Below are 20,249 nucleotides of genomic sequence, written 5' to 3' on the forward strand. Positions count from 1 at the left end.
CTGTGCTCTACAATACCACTGTAACAGATAGGATACCACTGACACCCAGAACAGGCTTTTCAGGCGCTGGATTTGTTCCCTGCAGTCTGCACTAAATCCAAATGAGTTCAACAACACCCTGTCCTCACATTATGAAGTTCGCCGAGAACTGCACACGCTGCACGGCCCCAAAAAGGCGTCGCAAATGCACTAAGAACTAAGAGAGAGAATATTAACCAAATGAAAAGAAGAAGAAAGGCCAGACGACTGAGTTACGGCGCCATCTGTTCAAAGAGAAATGTCTCTGTACAGCTGTGCCACTCACTGCTCCAAACTTCTTAACGATAAAAGCAAAATAACACCCCGTGATATTGCTCTACAGAAAACAAATAATCCAGTCGTCGCAACCCCGGGTCATCTGTCTCGGTCTAAATTTTCTCAACGTAGCTACGTGTCATTTCTTCGCCTCTTCTTGCCAGCATATTTCAGAGAGCTGAACAGGCTGGAATTTACTGGAGCTTTTCTGCTGCAGGGGTAGAAAAAAAAAAAAAAACTCCTCACGCTATCAGATTGAGGATGCCAAAAAGTTGGCCCCATGCATCAAGCTGAAGTATCACTAGCCTGTGTTACGCTTGATAAATGTCTTTCCTTCAGTCGTTTGAACACCTTTGGTTTTGATCTTGGCTACGTTTTAAGTAAAAGTCTATTAACATCTGCCAAGTGTGATATGGGGAATTCATGTCATTAATAAATTAGCCCCGCAGAGAAAAACATCTGCAGCTGTGAAATTGTGAAATTTGTTGAAAACCGGTGCCTCGGGAAAAGCAAGTGTAGTAGTCAAGTCGTGTCAGAGTTGTGAAGGACTGGAGCATATCCAAGCTCTCTAGTCTATGCAGGGCTAACACTCAGTCCTAGGTCCTCAGGCTACACACACACTCATAACTACACATAATTTAGAGTCACAAAGTCAAAAAGGAACATGGAGAAAGTGCTCGGTCCACCAGGACCGCCCTGACTGACCTGTGTGTTTGAACCAAGTGGGAACATACTGTAATTTACAGCATTGGTTTGTGAATTGCTGTTTTGAAGCCAGAAGACATTACAGCATTCACAGACTGAGTAGTAGCACCCCCACCCATGACCTGAAAAGTGATTCTGATGTAAATAATTGGTAGAGCTCCCCTTTAAACTAATACAAACCAGGTGACAACCCCCTGTAATGTCACACATTTGTTTATGAATATGCTGAAGCTTCATGTCTGGCATCTTGGCCGTTTTTTGGAGCCAGAAGTGACCCTATTTGGACGAGCTGGGGAGGAGAGAGAGTAATGGATCTGACTGGGGACCTGAGGACATTATGCCCCACCCACTTATTACGGAAACCTGACTGCACTTCAGGCATGTCAATCAATCCAGACCCCAAACGTTGCTCTCTTTGAGGCCTATTATCTAAATAATTGTGGAATTATTTTCATAACACTGATCAGAAGGCGTGAATTCAGGTAATGACACCATAACGACTTGTAATTTATTGACTTTGTATTTCAAGAGAAAAGTTGACGCCTTTTGGACAGGAGTCTATTGGAGCCACCAGGCTTCAGAACAGCAGTTCACAAACCGATTGGTGATGTCACGATTGAGTCCGCTTGGCCTAATATCGAATTAATTCTGGAGTTCTTTTCAGAAGGACGGCCACAACACTGATCTGAAGTAGTGAATTGTGACTTGTGGAAAAAAATGATTTATTTTTTACTTCAGGAGAGGAGTTGATGCTTTTTAAATTAAAGAGTTTCTTAGGAGCACGCCCCTAGTGGCCCTGGGTGGTATTGCACTTTAAGACTGGAAACTATGTCCATGTTTATATAGTCTTGTGGTTTGAACTTTTGGGACCTTTTTACTCTGATGCAGCAACAAAAGGATGTACAATTTATGGGATTTTACAATGTGCCATTTCTGATAGAAATGATTACATATAGACTAAGAGTCTACGGCCACGAGCAGCTCTGTGAAGGGCGTTGTAAATGCTAACATCAGCATGCTAATCCCAGCAAGCATGTTAGCATAGTGATCGATAGCCAGTATAACCTTTAACATGAACGTTAACAAGTTCCTGGTTTAGTGTGTTAGCATGCTAATGCTTTTTAGGATTACATACAGAGTAGTGTTGAGTTTGAGTTTGAATAAACCAAACTATCACAAGCGTCAAAATTTCACCTGCTCTCGGTATCGCAGGGAAGTCAGGGGGATTGAAAAAGCTGTAGGGACTGATCCTCTGTGGAGCATAAATGTTTGAACCAAAACTTGTGCCAATCCACCTGATAAAAGCCTTTTGGATTCATCATAAAGAATAAATAATATGTGTACCACAGTTCAAGTTGAAGTTGAGATATTTCAGTCAAGCTGCTAACATGGCTAAAAATAATAGAAGAAAAGTTGTCTTGCAAACACGAATTCGAGCTGCATTTATGAAAAAAAATATATATATTAGAGGATTACTGAAATGTGTAATTTGTGGGGGAAAATACAGAAGACTGACACTTGTAAGAGATAAAAAAAATAATAATTAAATTGTCCTTGCAATTAATAGAAATCCCAGGTTTTGTCCCGTGTGAGTAGGTTTCAATCTTCTATTCATGGCTGGTCTTGCCTGCCACACCAGTTGGATGCAGCTTCTTTATTACTGTATCTGAAATATTTTCCCAACCATTACATCCCATTTCTATTAAAAAAAAAAAAACGGCTACAAGGACGAGTGAATTAGAGAAACACGATTCAATTAACAATGCCTGGCTCTCAGCAGGACTGGACATGCAGAGAAGTGCCTGAGGGGGTTATTGAAGTTTGTTTAGTCTTTTGTGTGTGTGTGTGTGTGTGTGTGTTTCAACATACAGCAAGGATTTACAATGCTCAGAACAAATTACTGTATGTGGAGGATTTAACATAAACAATACCAACCCACATGCTTTGCACACTTCTTGGTCCTCTCACCAAAAATAATTAAGCATGCGTGTGAACAGAAACAAACACAGTTAAAGCTACTTAAACCTCTAGATATAGCATGAAAGTGAAGCGCTGCTACTTTGATTAGCCTCCTCGGATCCCGTTCCATATTGGCAATGTCGAATCTGCACACAGAAGATGTCACACAGTCTCTCTCTTAATGAGAATTACATCATGTTTAATTTTTCTCCAATGGGATTAGCAGCAGGTAAGACAGAGATCTCAATGCGCCTAATGAATTTCATGAAATGAGATTTGGCTGCAATCATAGAAACCATTCCAGACGGATGGGGCGGCCGAGACTGGATCACGGGATAATAACATTTCTGTGATTTTGTTTGGTAACAATTGGATTCAGAGTCATTTGATACTGATGGAAACAGAAGCTTTAAGGTGGATCATGTCGACCAAAAACCTTTCAGTCGGAGTTGCTGTACGCTTAGGCGTCATGGTGACAAAATCAACCAGGAGGAAACCATGGTCTGGTGTTTTTTTGTCTGAGCAAGACATGAGAAGAAGATGAAGAACAAGAAGATGAAGAAGAAAACGCAGAAGAATACGCCTCCAGCAGAACAAGTGTTTTGGCCTGTGGCGATGCTGCGCAGCATAAGGAGAACGGCGGGAACATGCTTATGAGCGTATGAGCGAATGCTAAGCAGCGACAAATGAAGGCAACAAATGTGAACAAGAAGCATCTCCTTGTCATTTCATTGATGAATACACCAGCCTATTTGTCAGCGCCTGGCGGAGAACACTTGTCCCGGGATAGTGATGTATTCAGATAGTACAAAGCATCTCATTCAGCCTCTAATTTGCCGCGATGTGGTTATAGTTATCCCGCGGCAGATGTTGGGGGGGTCCCCCCCCCCCCCCCCCGAGCAGACACACAGGTGCATGTGTTGGGGGGATGCAGTTTACAACTGTGACAATGATGGGAAACAGCTGGTCCTGGAGTCATTCTGAGCGACCTCCACGCATTTGAATTGCAACCTCTGAATAAACCTGTCAGATGTGGTTAGGTATGGGCTGCTGGGGCAATTTTCCAACGTGGGGCCACCTCCTCTCTCCTATCTGCTAAATATGCGATGTTGATGCTGGGGTCTCTGGGGAAGTTGCCTTGACAGTGCGGCAGAAGACTCTCCTGGCAAATGCACAAAGGCTCTGACTCTTAAGCCTAATATATTCCTCTCTGGGAGGCGTTGATATTGCAGCCAGGTTCTCATAGTACTGTGCAGGTAAGCTGCAAGACCAGATCACAATAATTGCTGCAATAACAAATCCACACTCTTTATCCTAACGTTTCAGGTAGCATGACACAATTCTAAATATGGTGGACTGTTCAAAGCTGAATGTACGTTTGAATTCAACTTGTACACACTGATACTCAAGCAGCTACGTTTATATTTTTTAAAGGGCCAGTTCACCCAAATCATAAAACAACACACTGTACTTTCTTACCTTTGTAGTCATGTAGAGTTTTGTGAGCTTTATGGAGGTTTATTCACAAAAACATCCAAGTAAAAGTGTAAATTCAACTAAATTTGAAAATATGCATATCAAGTCTGTGTTTTCAGAGTTGTGAGAATAAATTAAAGCAATAGTTTGTTCCAGGTGTTTTAACCATTGGCTTCCCGTTCTGTCCCCATGATGGTGAGCCAAACTCCCAACTACTAACTTCCTGATGCTTTTAGAAGACCACCATGCATGAAGACAGTATTCAGTATTCTTCGCCTCATGCATCTCCCTCCAACTCTCCCGTTGCCCCCCCGGGGAAATGCGCCTCACAGTTTGAACACCTCTGATCCACAGTAACCAGGACACTGTCAGCGGAAAAAGAACCTTTTTAGATGTCATTTTTAGATAGAGTTCAATTCACCTCCATTTTACCGGGGTGGAAAACCTGGACAAACAAAAAAAACTGTGTCAAACTGTGGCCATTACCAGATACAAGCAGAGGTCAACGTTTAGCCCAAGTACATTTGAACCATAATTTGAAATGGGGCTGCTTGACTCTGGCTAAAATGATGAATCCCTATTTTTCCTGGTTCTTTAAGACTTTAAGGACAATATATTTGTATTGCACTTTCACTTTGAAACAGAACACTGCTTTGACTCTCATGTTATGCTTCATTCCTGATAAAGTACAAATCTTCGTATCAAAATTGGACAACAGATGGGACGAGCTGCCTGCTTCTGCTCCACACAGGTGATTTTTGCTTTGCCTGTCTGTGTAGATCACACTTCTACTCCAGAGGGTGCACAAAAGTGAAGCCAAAACAACCTCCATCGCCCCCTGGTGGCTTGGCTGACTGTGACTTTAGCAAGCGCTTGATTTGCAGTGGAGCACGTATTTGTAAACATTAATATCACAGTCGATCATAATCATTTAATTGTAGGAAGCCAAAATCATGATCGAGATTATTACTAGATTAATTTTGCAACAAAAATCTGAAAGAATTAATTGTTTATCACCACTATTCTGCTGCTCGACAAGGTCATCGATATTTTATTTTAAGCTAAGGTATGATTAGGTTTGGGCAACCAGCACTTGGTTAAGTTATAGGGACAGATCCGAGTTATGGTTAGTAAAGAAGCAAATGCTAACTTCGCCTAAAACACTACGCAGACTCTGGTCTCCTGTAATTAAGTCGAACACGCTTTACACTCATCCTTTAACTTTCTCTGTCATTGCTCATTTTAAATGTCAGTGTAGCAGATATACCACTCATCACTGGTCCACAACTTCAGCAACATTTGGGAAAACAATTTCTGAAAATGGGCAAAAACAGTGAAATGACTTGTTTACAGTTGTGGAAAAAACTGTGAAATAAAACAGAGAAGAGCAACAAATTCTCAAATTTCAGAAACTGGAATGAGTGCTACCTTGGACATCATTGATTTATCAAGTATTGTAATTCAGCCCGACCACACTGACAAACACAGATATATTTGCATGTATGCTCTCAATGCTAACCTCTTACGTTGTTTTCATATACTCACATATTCGCCGTACGTGTCCTGGACTATGGGAGGAGCCGGCCGGTACCCGGCGGTCGGCGGGGCCCCTCTGGCTCTCTGCACCCCCCTCCCTCTGGAGGACGGGGCCCGGCTGGGCGGGGCTCCTCTGGGCGCCGCACCTCGGGGCACCGCTGCATGCAGGGGAGGAACTCCTCCGCGACTCCTGACACAAGACACAAACATCCGCCCAGGTTCAGATGAAAAAGCAGAAAAAACTAATATGTAGTTTATGTCCTATTAGCTGTTTTTTTAAGAGAACGTAATAAATTCTGTGAATTTCCTGGAGGGAGAATGTGTGTGTGTGTGTGTGTGTGTGTGTGTGTGTGTGTGTGTGTGTGTGTGTGTGTGTGTGTGTGTGTGTGTGTGTGTGTGTGTGTGTGTGTGTGTGTAGCAGGGATGGATCAGATGCACTACGCTCACAGGATCTTTAAAGGTATTAAAAGATACCGTTACAAGGATACTAGTATACAGTATATCATCAATATGAGATGTCCGCTGCACTCCAACGTCTTCATGATGAGCTGCTATAATTTATTATGTTTGCAGTCAAACTGCCTCATCTACTTCCACTCCAGTTAGTGATTTCCTACACGGGCCAGAATGACTTGACTACAACAAGCGGAGCGATGAATGTGATGCATTCGGCAGGCAGGTTATATGTGTAGGTGGAGGGAGAGGAACAGCGAGAGTGGAGGGCAAGTTTCTCCAGTGGAGAAAAAGTGAGTCACGTCGATTACTCAAAACATAGCATGTCTTGTGTGTGGCTGAATAGCTTTCCTGTCTATTAAGGAAAGTGTAGATGAAAAAATCTAACTGGTGATTTTTGCCTCTTTCCTCGTGAATGTTTTTCTGCGTTTGTTGATTTTGAAATGGTTGAAGAACGGCTTTGCATTTGGATGCTGAAAAAAAAGAAAAAAAAAAAGATTTGAACCGTGAGTGTTTTAGATATTGTTTCTGAAATTTGGAATTGTGAGAGAATACAAACATATTTATCATAAACCCCTGCAGCAAACTAGTGAAATACTGATGTGAACAGTCATCCAGAGGAATTAAGAGAGAACCCAGAGTCTGTAACACACAGTGTACCCAAGACAGAAGCAAATCCACGCAGCTCTGTTGGAAAGCAAAGGCAGTCTGACCTTGTGGTTTGGTAAAATCTTGCGCAAGCTTTGTGGACCGACTCTTTTAAAAGCAGTTAACCAATCTGAAGCAGCAGGTCACTTTATTTCTATGCTTTCCATTTCAGCAGCTTTCCATGTTTCTGCGGTGAAACATCAAAGATTTGAGGCAGGAAGAGAAGAATAAAATAAAAAAGAAGAAGCTGTAATTGTGAGCCTAATGAGGACAGCGGGGGGTGTTTACTTGATAGAAATTGGACCACCCTCAAGCAGAGGGAGCAAAACAAAACAAAAAATACAAATAAGAAGTTGAGTACAGACAGTCAAATCCCCATTTAAGAGCAGAACTTCTCTTTGAGCAACAGCTGCAGTCAAAGTCAAAGCAAAGAGGGACAATGGATGTTAAGTCTCCACGTGAATCGCTCAAAACTAAGCACATGTGAGCGTGGATATCTAGGAAACTACATGCCACTTCCTGCGTTGGAGCCTGTGGGACTTGGGTCTTATCACGCTCATATAAGACATGCTAAATGCTAATTACAGTGTAGTTTTAAACACAGCCAATTATATTCAGACTTAGAGCAAGACAAACAGCCCGTCTCAGTGACCTTGTTTATCTGGAAATCTGATGAAAGAAGTGTGTTTTCCTTTATAAACATAAAGAGCAAACAACAGAGCCCTATTTCTATTATTTTCTGTTGTTATTTCTTTAAAGCACAGTGTCGGTGGAGAGAGCGTTAAAGTCCTCTAATGGCCGTGAGTTTTGTATTTGGAGTCTTGTGAGGTCCCCGAGGAGCTGAAATTAGCGTGGGTTCGCAGGGAGAGTTGAGAGGCAAGAATCTGCTGGAGATTATTTGCATATAAAGGCTTTTATGCAAATGTGGCTTTGCTTTGCTAATGTTTATGGAGACCAGACGTTGCATCACTAGGCAGTATTTACTATCAGTGTTGTTTTCCTATTAAAGGTGCTTGCTCACCAGCCTGACCTGTTTCATCACTCGTGGCTACTCAGTTAAAATACGGCATCGTAACATGGGCCTCCGTTCACCAACTGTACACTGGATCTGCTGTACCGTGGGGTCTTTGAGGTATTTACAAGCAGTGGTGTTTCCTATAAACATTTGAATCAGGAGAGACTGGCTTCCTGATGAAATGCGCTAATGATTACATTTACAGCAGGATAAAACTGTGATTCTGGATTGTCTTAATGCTCCTGATAGAGGGGGAGAACATTTTTGGATGCCTTTACAGGAAGTATTAAAAGTTTCTTCTCTACTTTACAATATCTCCCACGATAATGTTTTTTTAATTGTTACTGGGGGAGTACGATGAATTCAAACTGTCTATTATTGCACAAAGAAATCACAGGGAATTATGTAATATTTGATCCGTAACTACTGTTTCAAACTTTACAACAGTATTGATACTAAAAGTGGAGGACTTCAACCCCCTCAAGTAAAATAAAGAAGTGTCTTGTCTCTTGCTTTTTTTGCTCATTATATACGCTGCTCAAAAAAATAAAGGGAACACTTAAACAACACATCCTAGATCTCAATGAATGAAATATTCCAGTTGAAAATCGTTATTCGTTACATAGTGGAATGTGTTGAGAACAAAATAACATAACAATGATCAATGGAAATCAAAATCATTATCCCACGGAGGTCTGGATTCAGAATCATACTCAAAATAAAAGTGGAAAAATCTGATCCAACTTCTGTGGAAATTCCTCAAGACAAGTCAAAATGAGGCTCAGTAGTGTGTGTGGCCTCCACGTGCCTATGCACTCTCTACAACGCCTGGGCATGCTCCTGATGAGACGACAGATGTTCTCCTGAGGGATCTCCTCCCAGACCTGGATCAAAGTATCAGTCCACTCCTGGACAGTCTGTGGTGGACATGGTGTCAGTGGATGGAACGAGACACGATGTCCCAGATGTGCTGGATTGGATTCAGGTCTGGGGAACGGGCAGGCCGGTCCGTAGCATCAATGCTTTCATCATGCAGGAACTGCTGACACATTCCAGCCACATGAGGCCTAGCATTGTCATGCATCAGAAGGAACCCAGGGCCCACTGCACCAGCAGATGGTCTTACAATGAGTCTGAGGATCTCATCCCGGTACCTAATGGCAGTCAGGGTACCTCTGGATAGCACATGGAGGGCTGTGCGGCCCTCCAAAGAAATGCCTCCTCAGACCGTCGCTGACCCACCGCCAAACCGGTCACGCTGGAGGATGTTGCAGGCAGCAGAACGTTCTCCACGGCGTCTCCAGACTCTGTCACGTCTGTCACATGTGCTCAGTGTGAACCTGCTCTCATCCGTGAAGAGCACCGGGCGCCGACGGAGAAGCTGCCAATCTTGGTGTTCTCTGGCAAATGCCGATCGCCCTGCACGGTGTTGGGCTGTAAGCACAGACCCCACTTGTGGACGTCGGGCCCTCGTACCGCCCTCATGGAGTCTGTTTCTGACAGTTTGAGCAGAAACATGCACATTAGTGGCCTGCTGGAGGTCATTTTGTAGGGCTCTGACAGTGCTCCTCCTGTATGTAGATGTAAATCGTGGTGTAGTAAGTGTTACCTTGTATGTCGATGAAGTTGTTGTCTATAACTAAAACAAAGACTGCAACAGTCAATATTAAAAGCACTTTATCTATTACGAATACGTTTCAGCCTTATTTTGGTAATAGAAAGTTGAACTTTTTCCTTTTATTTTAGTGATGAGCATATACTGTTGATTTTCTGTCAGAAGATTCAACATAGGGAAGCTTTTATTTTGAAGCACTCAGAAGGAAACTCAAAACACAAAACAAAACTTGGTCATTTGTTTATTTGTTGACAGTTGATCAGTTTGAAATACTCCAAGTAATAAGCAGAAGTCATAGTTAGCTGTAACTTAGAGACTCCACACCTCCAACTCCACAGCAAAGTAACCAACTTTACTGACTCCGGCTCGTGTAGAAAAGCACTCCCACTGCAGACTCTTTGTGTAGCATGAAATCCGACCACCGTTGCCCACGGCATGATGAAAATGACTAATTGATTACTGGTTCTACTGTCTTCTGATGTTCTTCTTCTGTGGTATTTCTAACAAAGCAGCTGCTCGAGGAATGTTTGCTTCACACAGACCTGACTGCTGTTACCAATACCAGCAGGACTGACTATAAGAAGCAGATACATGAACAACACCAAATGCAAATGTAGCTGTACAGCTGGCCCCTTAAATGTATAATTTTTTGTTAAACCTGATCTGCAAATTCAATTTTTTTTTAATTTAATTGTAAAACTTTAATGAGATTATGAGATTTGCTCTGTAATATGAATATTACAATTTTAACTATGCAGGAACAATCATGCACATACCGTTGAATTTAAGCTGTTGTTATGTAACCTGTTTGGGTTGAGTATCAATTTGTTATTGTTCAGATAAAAGAAGCTTATTTGGCTGGTTTGCATGGAGCTCAGCAATGTGAATAAACGTTCCTAAACGTTCCTAAACATGAGTAGCTCCTGAACAATTTAGTCAAAAGCAGCACTCAGAGGAAAACAAAGGTTGGAGACAAGTTTAAGGGATATTTTGATTGCAATACAGATCATTATATCCTCAGTTCATATATTTTTACATGCATATTTATTTTATTTTGTTATGTCAAGTGTGAAAAATTTGCCCTCAAAATTTGATTTTAATGCTAGCATAAAAAAGACACACAACTACCTTCATATTTATTTATAAATGTGTATCTAACACTTTGAAAAACAGCGCATTTACTACGGCACTCCTGTTACCACATTGTTCACTTTTAAATCTAAAAACGAAAAGGTCAGCCAGGAGGACAGACGTCCATGGAGAACCACGACTTTAGAGCTTTTCAAGAGCACAACATCAATTTATTGATGTACAAAAACAAGATATTGAATGACATGAACAGAGAGAGTGAGGTTTGATTTTTAAGAAAGGACAGCAGATATGAACAGATTGGAGCCCTGAAGTTTAGCAGGGAAGGAGTGATCAGAGAGAAAAGAGCCAAATGAGTGAAATAGTCCTCGTGATTGAACTTTAAGCTTTATTGACAGCTGCGTCCACAGAAAACTGGACTCACCAGCGTTAGATGTTCGCCTTCTCTTTCTATTTGCTGCACACAAAAAAAAAAACAGGCAATAAACTTAGTGTACAAGCAGCCATGTGCAGCGCTCTACAGTTTAAATGATAACAGTAGTGCTTTGTTTTTTTTAGGTTTATGCCAATCATTTCTGGTTTCTCCCTTTTCTTTTGTAATTCCTGCTGAGGTCTGCACACAGTCAGCATCATTAGAAACACTGCAGCTCATTTTTCTGCCTCCAGAAGAAGCTATTTGCTGCCACTCATTCTTGTAAAATATGAGACACAGAGAGAGAGAGAGATAACCCGTCACATTAAACAGGAAGTCTTTTGTCTGCTGTTCCAAGTCTTTTTTTCCACTGCTGGGTCCTGTTGGAATAATTTCCGATTGGCACTGACACACTATGATACACTTTGCTTCCTGACAGTCACACCAACAAGTATTACATGACAAAATAGGCTGCTTATCACTGCTTTTCAAAATGACGAATTTGTGTGTGTGTGTGTGTGTGTGTGTGTGTGTGTGTGTGTGTGTGTGTGTGTGTGTGTGTGTGTGTGTGTGTGTGTGTGTGTGTGTGTGTGTGTGTGTGTGTGTGAACAGTTATGGGTTTTGTAAAGATTAGGTAAACAATACTACCCAGTTGGGTTAAAGGTAAGATAGTCAACATTACACTTTCTTATCTGCTGGTAGGTGAAACTGAAGTCCCTGTGGTCACAGTCAGACACTTTGCTCACCATCTAAGAGATGCTGTAACGGCTTCACGCTGAACAGGACAGTTCATATTCACGCGACCGCAGGAGGTCAATTGTCGGGACAACAGAAACACAGACGGACAGATTTACTGAAGCTTCTGTGTTGTTTTGTGCAGTTTGTGTCATTTCTGTATGTATTTGCAAGATGTGGTTACTTCTTGGTGCACATGCATTAATGAAGACGGGTTAACAAAGAGTGTCTATTGTGTTGGATTTACTGAGGTCACACAATTTGTGATGGTCAGTTTTGCAAAGAAAATTCTCTGCCTTTAAAAAAAAGAACAGAATTCCAAACTTATGATGAGTTTAGACCAAACGGGAATTACATTTTTCCCACAGAGCGATTGCATCCAAAGTCAATTCAAAGACGCAAATATCAGGGAATGTGCGTCCTTTGAGTTGAAAATATTTTACTTGAGCGTCTGTACTCACGTGAGTAACTTGTCCGAACACAACATTAGTTAGCCAGGAGGAAAAAGAGTGAAAAAAAAAAGGCAGAATACCGTCCCTGAGATAAATACATCCTAATTTATTGTGGACAAAAAATGGACACGTTTCAGATATAAACCATCATCAGTGTTTGGTGTTTATTGGTTTTATTTCTACTTTGTGCTGTAGCCTACAGACATACAGTAGTTACAACCGTTTCCTGTGTTTTAGTTGTTAAAAAAAACTTTTTTGTAACTATTTCTGATATCTTATTTCTTCTCCTTCTTTGAAGACCTGCGTGGTAGGTGTTGATGTGTTATACTATTGGGAGTATGCATAGTGTTTTATTTAGAAAATTGAGCAGATGCTCTATGCTGTTCCTGTGTCTGGCTGCCTTTTATGAAGTCAGAAGTTTATATATTCTCAAAGTTCTAAAACTTGAAGTAAACGAATGTAAAAAAAAAAAAGAAGCTCTGAACACTTTAATTTCCTCCATCAAACTGATGTCAGCTCTGTCATGTGTGCCCACAAACTGTCAAGAACACCAGAGTAGAAATATAGACGTGAAAATGTGCACGACACGTCCCCTTTATGTCGGCCCTCGAGCTGCTGCCTGAATGATTCAGCCAACAGACACGTTTAGTAACTTGAGTAAATCTAACCCGACTTGTTTGGGCCTTCGTTAAAAACAGGTGTCACTGACCCACCCGTACGGAGAAAACTGAAGCCGCCGTGAAGGAAAAATTGAATAAATGCATGTCTTTTATCCTGAAAACTCACTGGATGTTTCTTGAGCTATTGTATAAGACGCAGGCGGTCGTACATGTGCTGCATCACTCCCTGTCCTCTGAAACATCCACTGGCTTCCCGACCTCAGTGGATCCAGTTTAAAGTCCTTCTCACTCACAAAGCCCTGCACAACCGGGCCTCCTCCGACCTCACGACCTGTTCCTCCACCACACTTCTTCCCCCAGCCGCCGCTCCTCTAACGTCAACCTTCTGTCTCCACCGCTCAGACCCGAACACCGGACCTGCAACTATCTCCCCAAACAAATCCGAGACTGCACTGATCTGCCCACATTCATTCACAACTGAACACCCACTTTTTTAGAGCTGCTTTCCATGTGTGATTCATGTTGTTTTGCTTTTTATTAGCAGATTTTATGTAATGTTGTCTAATTTATACTTTCATTGTGCTGCTTTGATCATTTTGACCTGTAAAGCAAGGCTGCCAACACTTTTTTGGCTTGTGAGCTACTTCCAAAATGGCCAGGTCAATGTAATTTACCAAAACAATCCATTGCTGAAAGTGCATATAAATGTTCTTTAGATTGCGGTATGAACCCTCCACATCACAATATGTTTATATACCTTATTCTGATGACTGCGGGTGGCCAATAGCCCAAACCAGGGACTCAGACTTTGAGCATGTGCCCCTGCGATTTGCGTGAAACTAGGGTAGTCCCACGAATGTTAATTTTTTTTAAAACTTTTTGTCATACAAAGTGAGATGTCCAGTTAACCCTTATGTTGAAGACAAAGTAGAAGTCAGCTGCGATTTCAAAACCGGATTAGTTGAAAAAGTTTTGTTGAACAGAGAAACAACGATGATCATCAGAATATTATTTTTAAATATTCGGCACGTGAAGCGATCAGAACTTCAGGTGTGATTCAATCAAGAGTAGCGGGTGTGGAGATGGACGCGGTGCTAAATGCAGCGTAACGATGATTAAGTTTGATGCAGATCGACAAGGCACTGACAGTGTTGGAAAGCTAAAGCCGTGCAGTTTCATGGGATGTGCGCCGCATGTTTCATGCCGCACGTGTGATGAATAGTTGATGCGCAATTAAACAGAGAAGAAGAGGCGTGAATTCAGATCATGAAATAGTGTTGCAATGTTTGAGGCCACATCAATGTAGCGATCTGCTCCAGAAAAGCAAAGTCTGGAAAGCTACAGAAGCCACTGGCTGCTTTTTATATCAACCAAGTGGCATGCTGAGGTGAGGATGACAATTTGAAAAAAAATAAAAATCAAATGGCTTAGTTTTTTTGAATGAAGCGCGATCTACCAGCATAGGCATTGAGATCGCTCTATTGGGGACCCCTGCTGTGAAGGGTAGTCGAGTATACTGAAAAGCACTATACAAATAAAATGTATTATTATTATTATTGCTCCAACTCTAAATGATACAATTAACAACAGGATACTGTGCACGTCCATTTGTAGAAAAAAAAAAAAACCTGGCTTCCCAGTAGCTCCTTAATTGTAAATAATACTCCCCAGCTGAACCAAAGTGCTCAACATCGCACACACACGGACACACACTTGGAAGCAGGTTACCTGGGAGGCCCTGGAACAGGTGTCCCTCTTCCACGGGCGGCTGACTTGCCCCTCACCGATGGCACCTTGGCGTCCTCCGAGCCGCCATTCAGGTATGTGAGCTCCTGCAGCTGGGCCTGTCTGATCTCATCATTGTAATCCTGCACACAGAGAGGCATCGTGTTCACACACACACACACACACAGACAGCAAGAGACTCGCTTTCAATTACACTGTATTAAATTACGTCCTTTATCTCCAGGGCTACAGCCTCGGGAATATCTAATTAATGTACTTTACAGTACTGCCGTGACCGCTGCTCCTGAGGCAGCAAAACATTTCAGATCTCCCGTTGATAAATCCTCGGGAACCCCATTCGCCTTTATCTCCGCACACAGTTGTTTTTTGTTGCTAAATTAAAACACATAATTAATATGGAAATAGGTCTTTAATCAGAAAATGACTGATATGATTGTTGTGTGTCCGCTCTGTCAATAAATATGTTTGGTGGCGATGCCGAGGAGACGTAACAGAGGAGGGGGAACGTTGGAAGGGTCTGCCGATAATTAACGATGAGATGTAAATCATCACCGCTCGGAGCATCGGAGAGATCATCCATAATGAATGGAGGAGGAGTAAATAAGCTCCATGCTGCACGCTGCCGCTGCCAAGGAGGGTTTGGCCCATGCAGAGATTCCCTCCTGTGCTCTTTTATTCCTCTTATACCCACGACTTCCCACACAGGATCACACACACTGAATCAGACACTTACCACACACACACACACACACACACACACACACACACACACACACACACACACACACACACACACACACACACACACACACACACACACACACACACACACACACACACACCGAAGACCCCGACAGAATTACAGTTGAAGTTACAGACAAAAAGAGGGAGTGGAACAGCGACACGTCTCAGGCTGGAAACGAGTTGGCCGGGGCCAAAGTGCAGCTGAAGAGAGATTCAGGAGGAGAATAAGGAAACGTCAGAGCATGTGTGCGTGTGTGTGTGTGTGTGTGTGTGTGTGTGTGTGTGTGTGTGTGTGTGTGTGTGTGTGTGTGTGTGTGTGTGTGTGTGTGTGTGTGTGTGTGTGTGTGTGTGTGTGTGTGTGTGTGTGTGTAGAGAAAAGGGAACATACCGGTATGAGAAACTTCTTGATCTCCTCCAGAGCGTGACCCATCCTGGCGTAGGCCTCAGCCGGCGGGGCGAACACCTCGATGAGGACGTGCAGGTCTTCGTTCAGGTGGTGATATTTGGCCTCGCCGCTCTGCCGTAGCTCCTCTTCCTGATGGTACAAAATAACAACAGTTTGGTGTCATATATGCGGCGTCTAGGGAATGAGTTCGCTGTCACAGTGAGGAACATTTATCTTATTTTTTTCTGTATTTCGGCGAGGATTTACTGCTAGGAGTTTTTTTTTCATAACTGTCAACATAATGAGGTTTGATGCTTCGCTGCTGCAGAGTTACAAAACGACACAGAAAACATTCAGGCGGGTTGTTGTAAACTTTTTCCTGTCACTTTTAACTGATTGCTGTTGTCTTCCTAACAAATGTATAGATGGTGCACAGTATACACTCACATTGCTTGTTGCATTTTAGCTCATCAGCATCACTGTGATCAATGCAACGTCATTAAAATGAATTACACGACCCTGGGAGGAAAGAAAAGTTCTGATTTATACTTGATAGGATGCAGTATTGATTTTTGTAAAACAAGAGTGCCCTATGTTACAAAAGAAATAAGTAGTCATTTAAAAAAGTCACTTAAACTGAGAAAAACTGGTTTATTTATTTATATTCCATGTAATGTGGATGGAAAGTTCCTGTGAGGTGTAGTTCAGTAAAACAGCAAACGGCTTGGCTGGAAATTGTTTTCAGATGACAGAAATTAATTGGTGGCCCCATTACATCACTGAGTGTTGGTGGATTGTTAAAACATACCGTACTTATATCAGTAACCTGACTGCACCACAGGCCTGTCAATCAGACAGACACGCCCCCCAAAACACCTCTTTTTGAGACTTATTTTCCAATTAATGACGGGATTATTTTCAGATGGACTGCTAGAAAACTAAACAGAATGAGGGACATCAGCTAGCAAATCCAAAATGACTTGAACATTTTCATATTGACTTTAAAATTCAAAATAATTTATGGGACTCAATGGAGACGGAGACTTTTTGGAGCCAACCCCTAGTGGCACTCTACAGACACTTCAGCTTCGGTCTCATTTGTCTGACCCAGGAGCTACTTTTGTAGTCTATGGCTCCTCGTCAGCCCGTCTGACAGACCAATGGGTGACGATAGGTTGGTTGGCACTTTTTAGACAAAGCACTTTGTTGTGTTAAAATCAAGGTCACCTTGTTGTCGACAGCGAGTGTTTTCTGGATTTGTTCAGGGTGTTAACGTTGTACAATTTCCACCGTCTGCTAGCTTCCTAAAATTAGCTACAAATATTTTGTAATTGCTACTTTAAACAAACTGTACACAGTAAGAACTTAATGTATTCGGATACAGGACCAATCTACAGTCTCTATCCTTTTAAAAACTGTCTTTACAAATGCATGGAAGGAGTTTTACGGAATATTTGATGACTGCAATAGGGTCAGTTTGTCAGGTGAGATACATGGTGGTTGGCAGTGCCAGGAGTGTCTGTTCAAAACAACTGCTGTGTTCGAGTTTCACGCTTGAATCTCTAACTTGCAGCAGTTTTACAGTGGCTGATGTTCAGGCGTAAAAGAGCGCACATTTGTTTATAAGTTCCACTCAAACCCCTGAAAGCAGAGCAGATGACACTCGCTCCTGTCCACCTGCAGAGGGCCGGAGCATTTAGGCTGCAACAGAAGAGTGTAAACAGAGTCGGGCTGCACAAGGCCGTTCAGGCCCGACAGAAGCAGGCCAGTATAATGTTATTGATGGCGAGAAGTAGGACAGCAAAACCCCCAAATGTCTCCCACCACATCACACAAAGGAAACAACAGGTTTGGCGTCCCAGTTTCTCCTTTTTGAACAGACACACACACACACACACACACACACACACACACACACACACACACACACACACACACACACACACACACACACACAAAACTCTTCTCTGGGGCCTTTCCAATGGCTGCAACTTCCTCTTCCGCTTCTCCCTCTCCAGCATCATGCAAACCAGTGTCTCTGATGTCATCTAATTATAAATAACCTTATTTTAAGTGTGCCTGTGGTATGTTAATGATATGTTAATTTCCCCCATAAATCTGTGCCTTTACGAGCAGAGGGCTCCTTTGCGCATCGCGCCAGAACTGCCGGTGTCGAGCGGGGAATGTGAGCAGGGTGTCGGAAGGAGACAACTGCGAGTAGATCTGTCTCTCCTCTTCGCTTTCATGTGCTTTATTTGCATTCAAAAAAAGATATGAAATACAATCATTACTGCGTGCTTAGAACTTAAAAAAACAGAGAATACAGTCTAATGTTAGCAGGTGTCGTTTGAGGACTTCCAATTTAAGACCTGTTCTTTTACTCATCACTCCATAAACGTGTCACTGATACAACTAATAGATGTCTCATTAGGTATGAAATCAGCGTGTATGTGACCACATGATTAGCATCAGTTTTAATACGTAGGTTGTCACACTCTCTCCCTCTCCCAGCGCTGATAAGAAGCAGCCGTGATCCAGCCGAGTCCTATAGCAGCTCAGCAGCCCACGGCGGGAGATTACAGCTGTCTGTTTTTCCTATCTATTGGCAGCATCTTCCTTCTGTTTACATTTTTATTTCTTGGTAAATCTGCTTACGAAAAGCCGTTCGCCCTGGAAACGGAGGGCCGCGGCGCTCGGACGCAGGAGCTCCCCGCAGACGGAGCTTAAGAGGTACACGACGAACGTCGAGCTTCAATTGAGGTTCACATTCAAATGAAATATTTAAGGGAAGATGCTGGGAAAATTCTCTCATGTGCTCTGCATGACAGGTGATGCGTTACACTGGATGCAATACAGCCATCTACGGCAGTGATGAACTACACAGCTCTATCAGCCTTGTTCATCTGCACCTCTGACAGCCAAAGTGGCTTTGAGACACAAAAAGCGGCTTTCTTCTTTAGCAGGACAAACATAGATATATTATGAAGACATGTATTTAGAGGCAGGAGCTGTCTTAAAGCAGCAAGACTCCCCTCTGTATCGGCCTTCCTTTACTGGCTGTTAGTGAAATGAGAAAGTGATTTAAATATTATTCATTTGATTTAAAAGCACCACGTGCATCAGTTTTTATCTCCACACACAGATCCCTCAAATCTAGTGTCCATTCACGGCGCTTTAGGAGACCAAACACTTTCCGCTGTTGGCCGGATTTCATTGGATTTTCTCCAACTCCTGATGTTCTTAAGACTCATCTTAGAATATCTATCTTGAGCTTTTTAAATATTGAGGAACCATCAATGACCACAAACTAGTTGGAAGAGATGTCTTCACATTAAGGTCTTTGCAAAAGGCCACTTCATTTCTGAAGCTTTCGGGCCATCAAAGCTCCATCAGATACACACCAGTCTATTGTTGTGCAAACTGTGGGTTTAATCTAGGGATGGGTCATGATTTTTCAAATAGTCATTCAAATATGAAAATTATTGATTCGTAGATGCGACTATCGTTCTTCCTTATTTCCCGCTTTTACTGGTGTTTGGTTGTAGTGTGTTACTCCTGTCAGAAGGTGGCGGTAATGCACCTACAAACTCTCTCCTAACCATCATTAAACTACAGAAGAACATGTTGCTGTCAGACTCTGGAGTTTTACGAGGTTAAACTGTGTGGCGCTGTGAGATTAGATGTCATGAACATAACGAACCTGTAAAGACCACCACAGACATCAAAAAGTTCTGTGTGGAACTCCTTTAAAAAATAAATGAGGATGAGGTGCAGTCAAACTCTGCAGGTAAAGCCAGCAGATCATTAGTCTACCACAGTTCTGCACAGTCGTTAGAGTGAAGCCCCGAGCAGACGGTAAATCTACTGATCAATAATCAATGTCCAGACGAAGTGAGTTTGTTGTTGGACGTGTAACGCAAACAATGGCCAAGTTGGATAGCATTTGTTGAGCCTGAGTTTACAGCCCGAGTTCATGTTCATGTCTAGTTTAAACACAATGCAAAATGAACCACTGTCTGCCTCAAACTTTTGCAGGTAAACCATGTAAAACGGAGTGGGTTTTTTTTTAGGACCGATTCAGTATCTCAAAACATAACATCATAACATTGAAGTGTATACATTTTTTTCTTACACCCCAATGTATTGCTCACTGACTGAACTCCTGGGTCTCCGTTATATGGGGAGTATTGAGTGAGTGCATTAAGGGTTGATGTCAGACTCAACCTTCCATATTAGCTTGTTAGCATCGTGAGCATGTTAGCATGCTGACGTTAGCATTTAGCTCGAAACAGATGAATCTCTGCTGAGAGAGTTCAGCACGTGGCAGTTTGTTTCTTTTACCTTTGAGCTACAGCACAGACACAT

General features: G+C 42.3%; 1 protein-coding gene across 2 annotated transcripts in view; it reads right to left on the minus strand.

Moving 5' to 3' along the window:
* The window catches only part of khdrbs3 (KH domain containing, RNA binding, signal transduction associated 3), a 111,300-nt gene that overhangs the window by 27,593 nt on the left and 63,458 nt on the right, over positions 1 to 20,249 (minus strand). For both annotated transcript variants that reach the window (XR_011311097.1, XM_069703382.1), the window contains exons 4-6: positions 15,888 to 16,034; positions 14,738 to 14,877; positions 5,980 to 6,160 (exon numbers count right to left, since the gene is read on the minus strand). Coding sequence is in view for 1 of the 2 variants with exons in the window: in XM_069703382.1 (XP_069559483.1) it covers positions 5,980 to 6,160; positions 14,738 to 14,877; positions 15,888 to 16,034 (468 nt within the window). In the remaining variant the exon portion in view is untranslated. The remainder of the gene's footprint in view (positions 1 to 5,979; positions 6,161 to 14,737; positions 14,878 to 15,887; positions 16,035 to 20,249) is intronic.

The sequence above is a fragment of the Brachyistius frenatus genome, unplaced genomic scaffold (assembly GCF_029030835.1).
Source record: "Brachyistius frenatus isolate BFR_SWC_R1_liver_20210118 unplaced genomic scaffold, ASM2903083v1 Contig_46, whole genome shotgun sequence".
In the NCBI taxonomy this organism is placed as follows: Eukaryota; Metazoa; Chordata; class Actinopteri; family Embiotocidae; genus Brachyistius; species Brachyistius frenatus.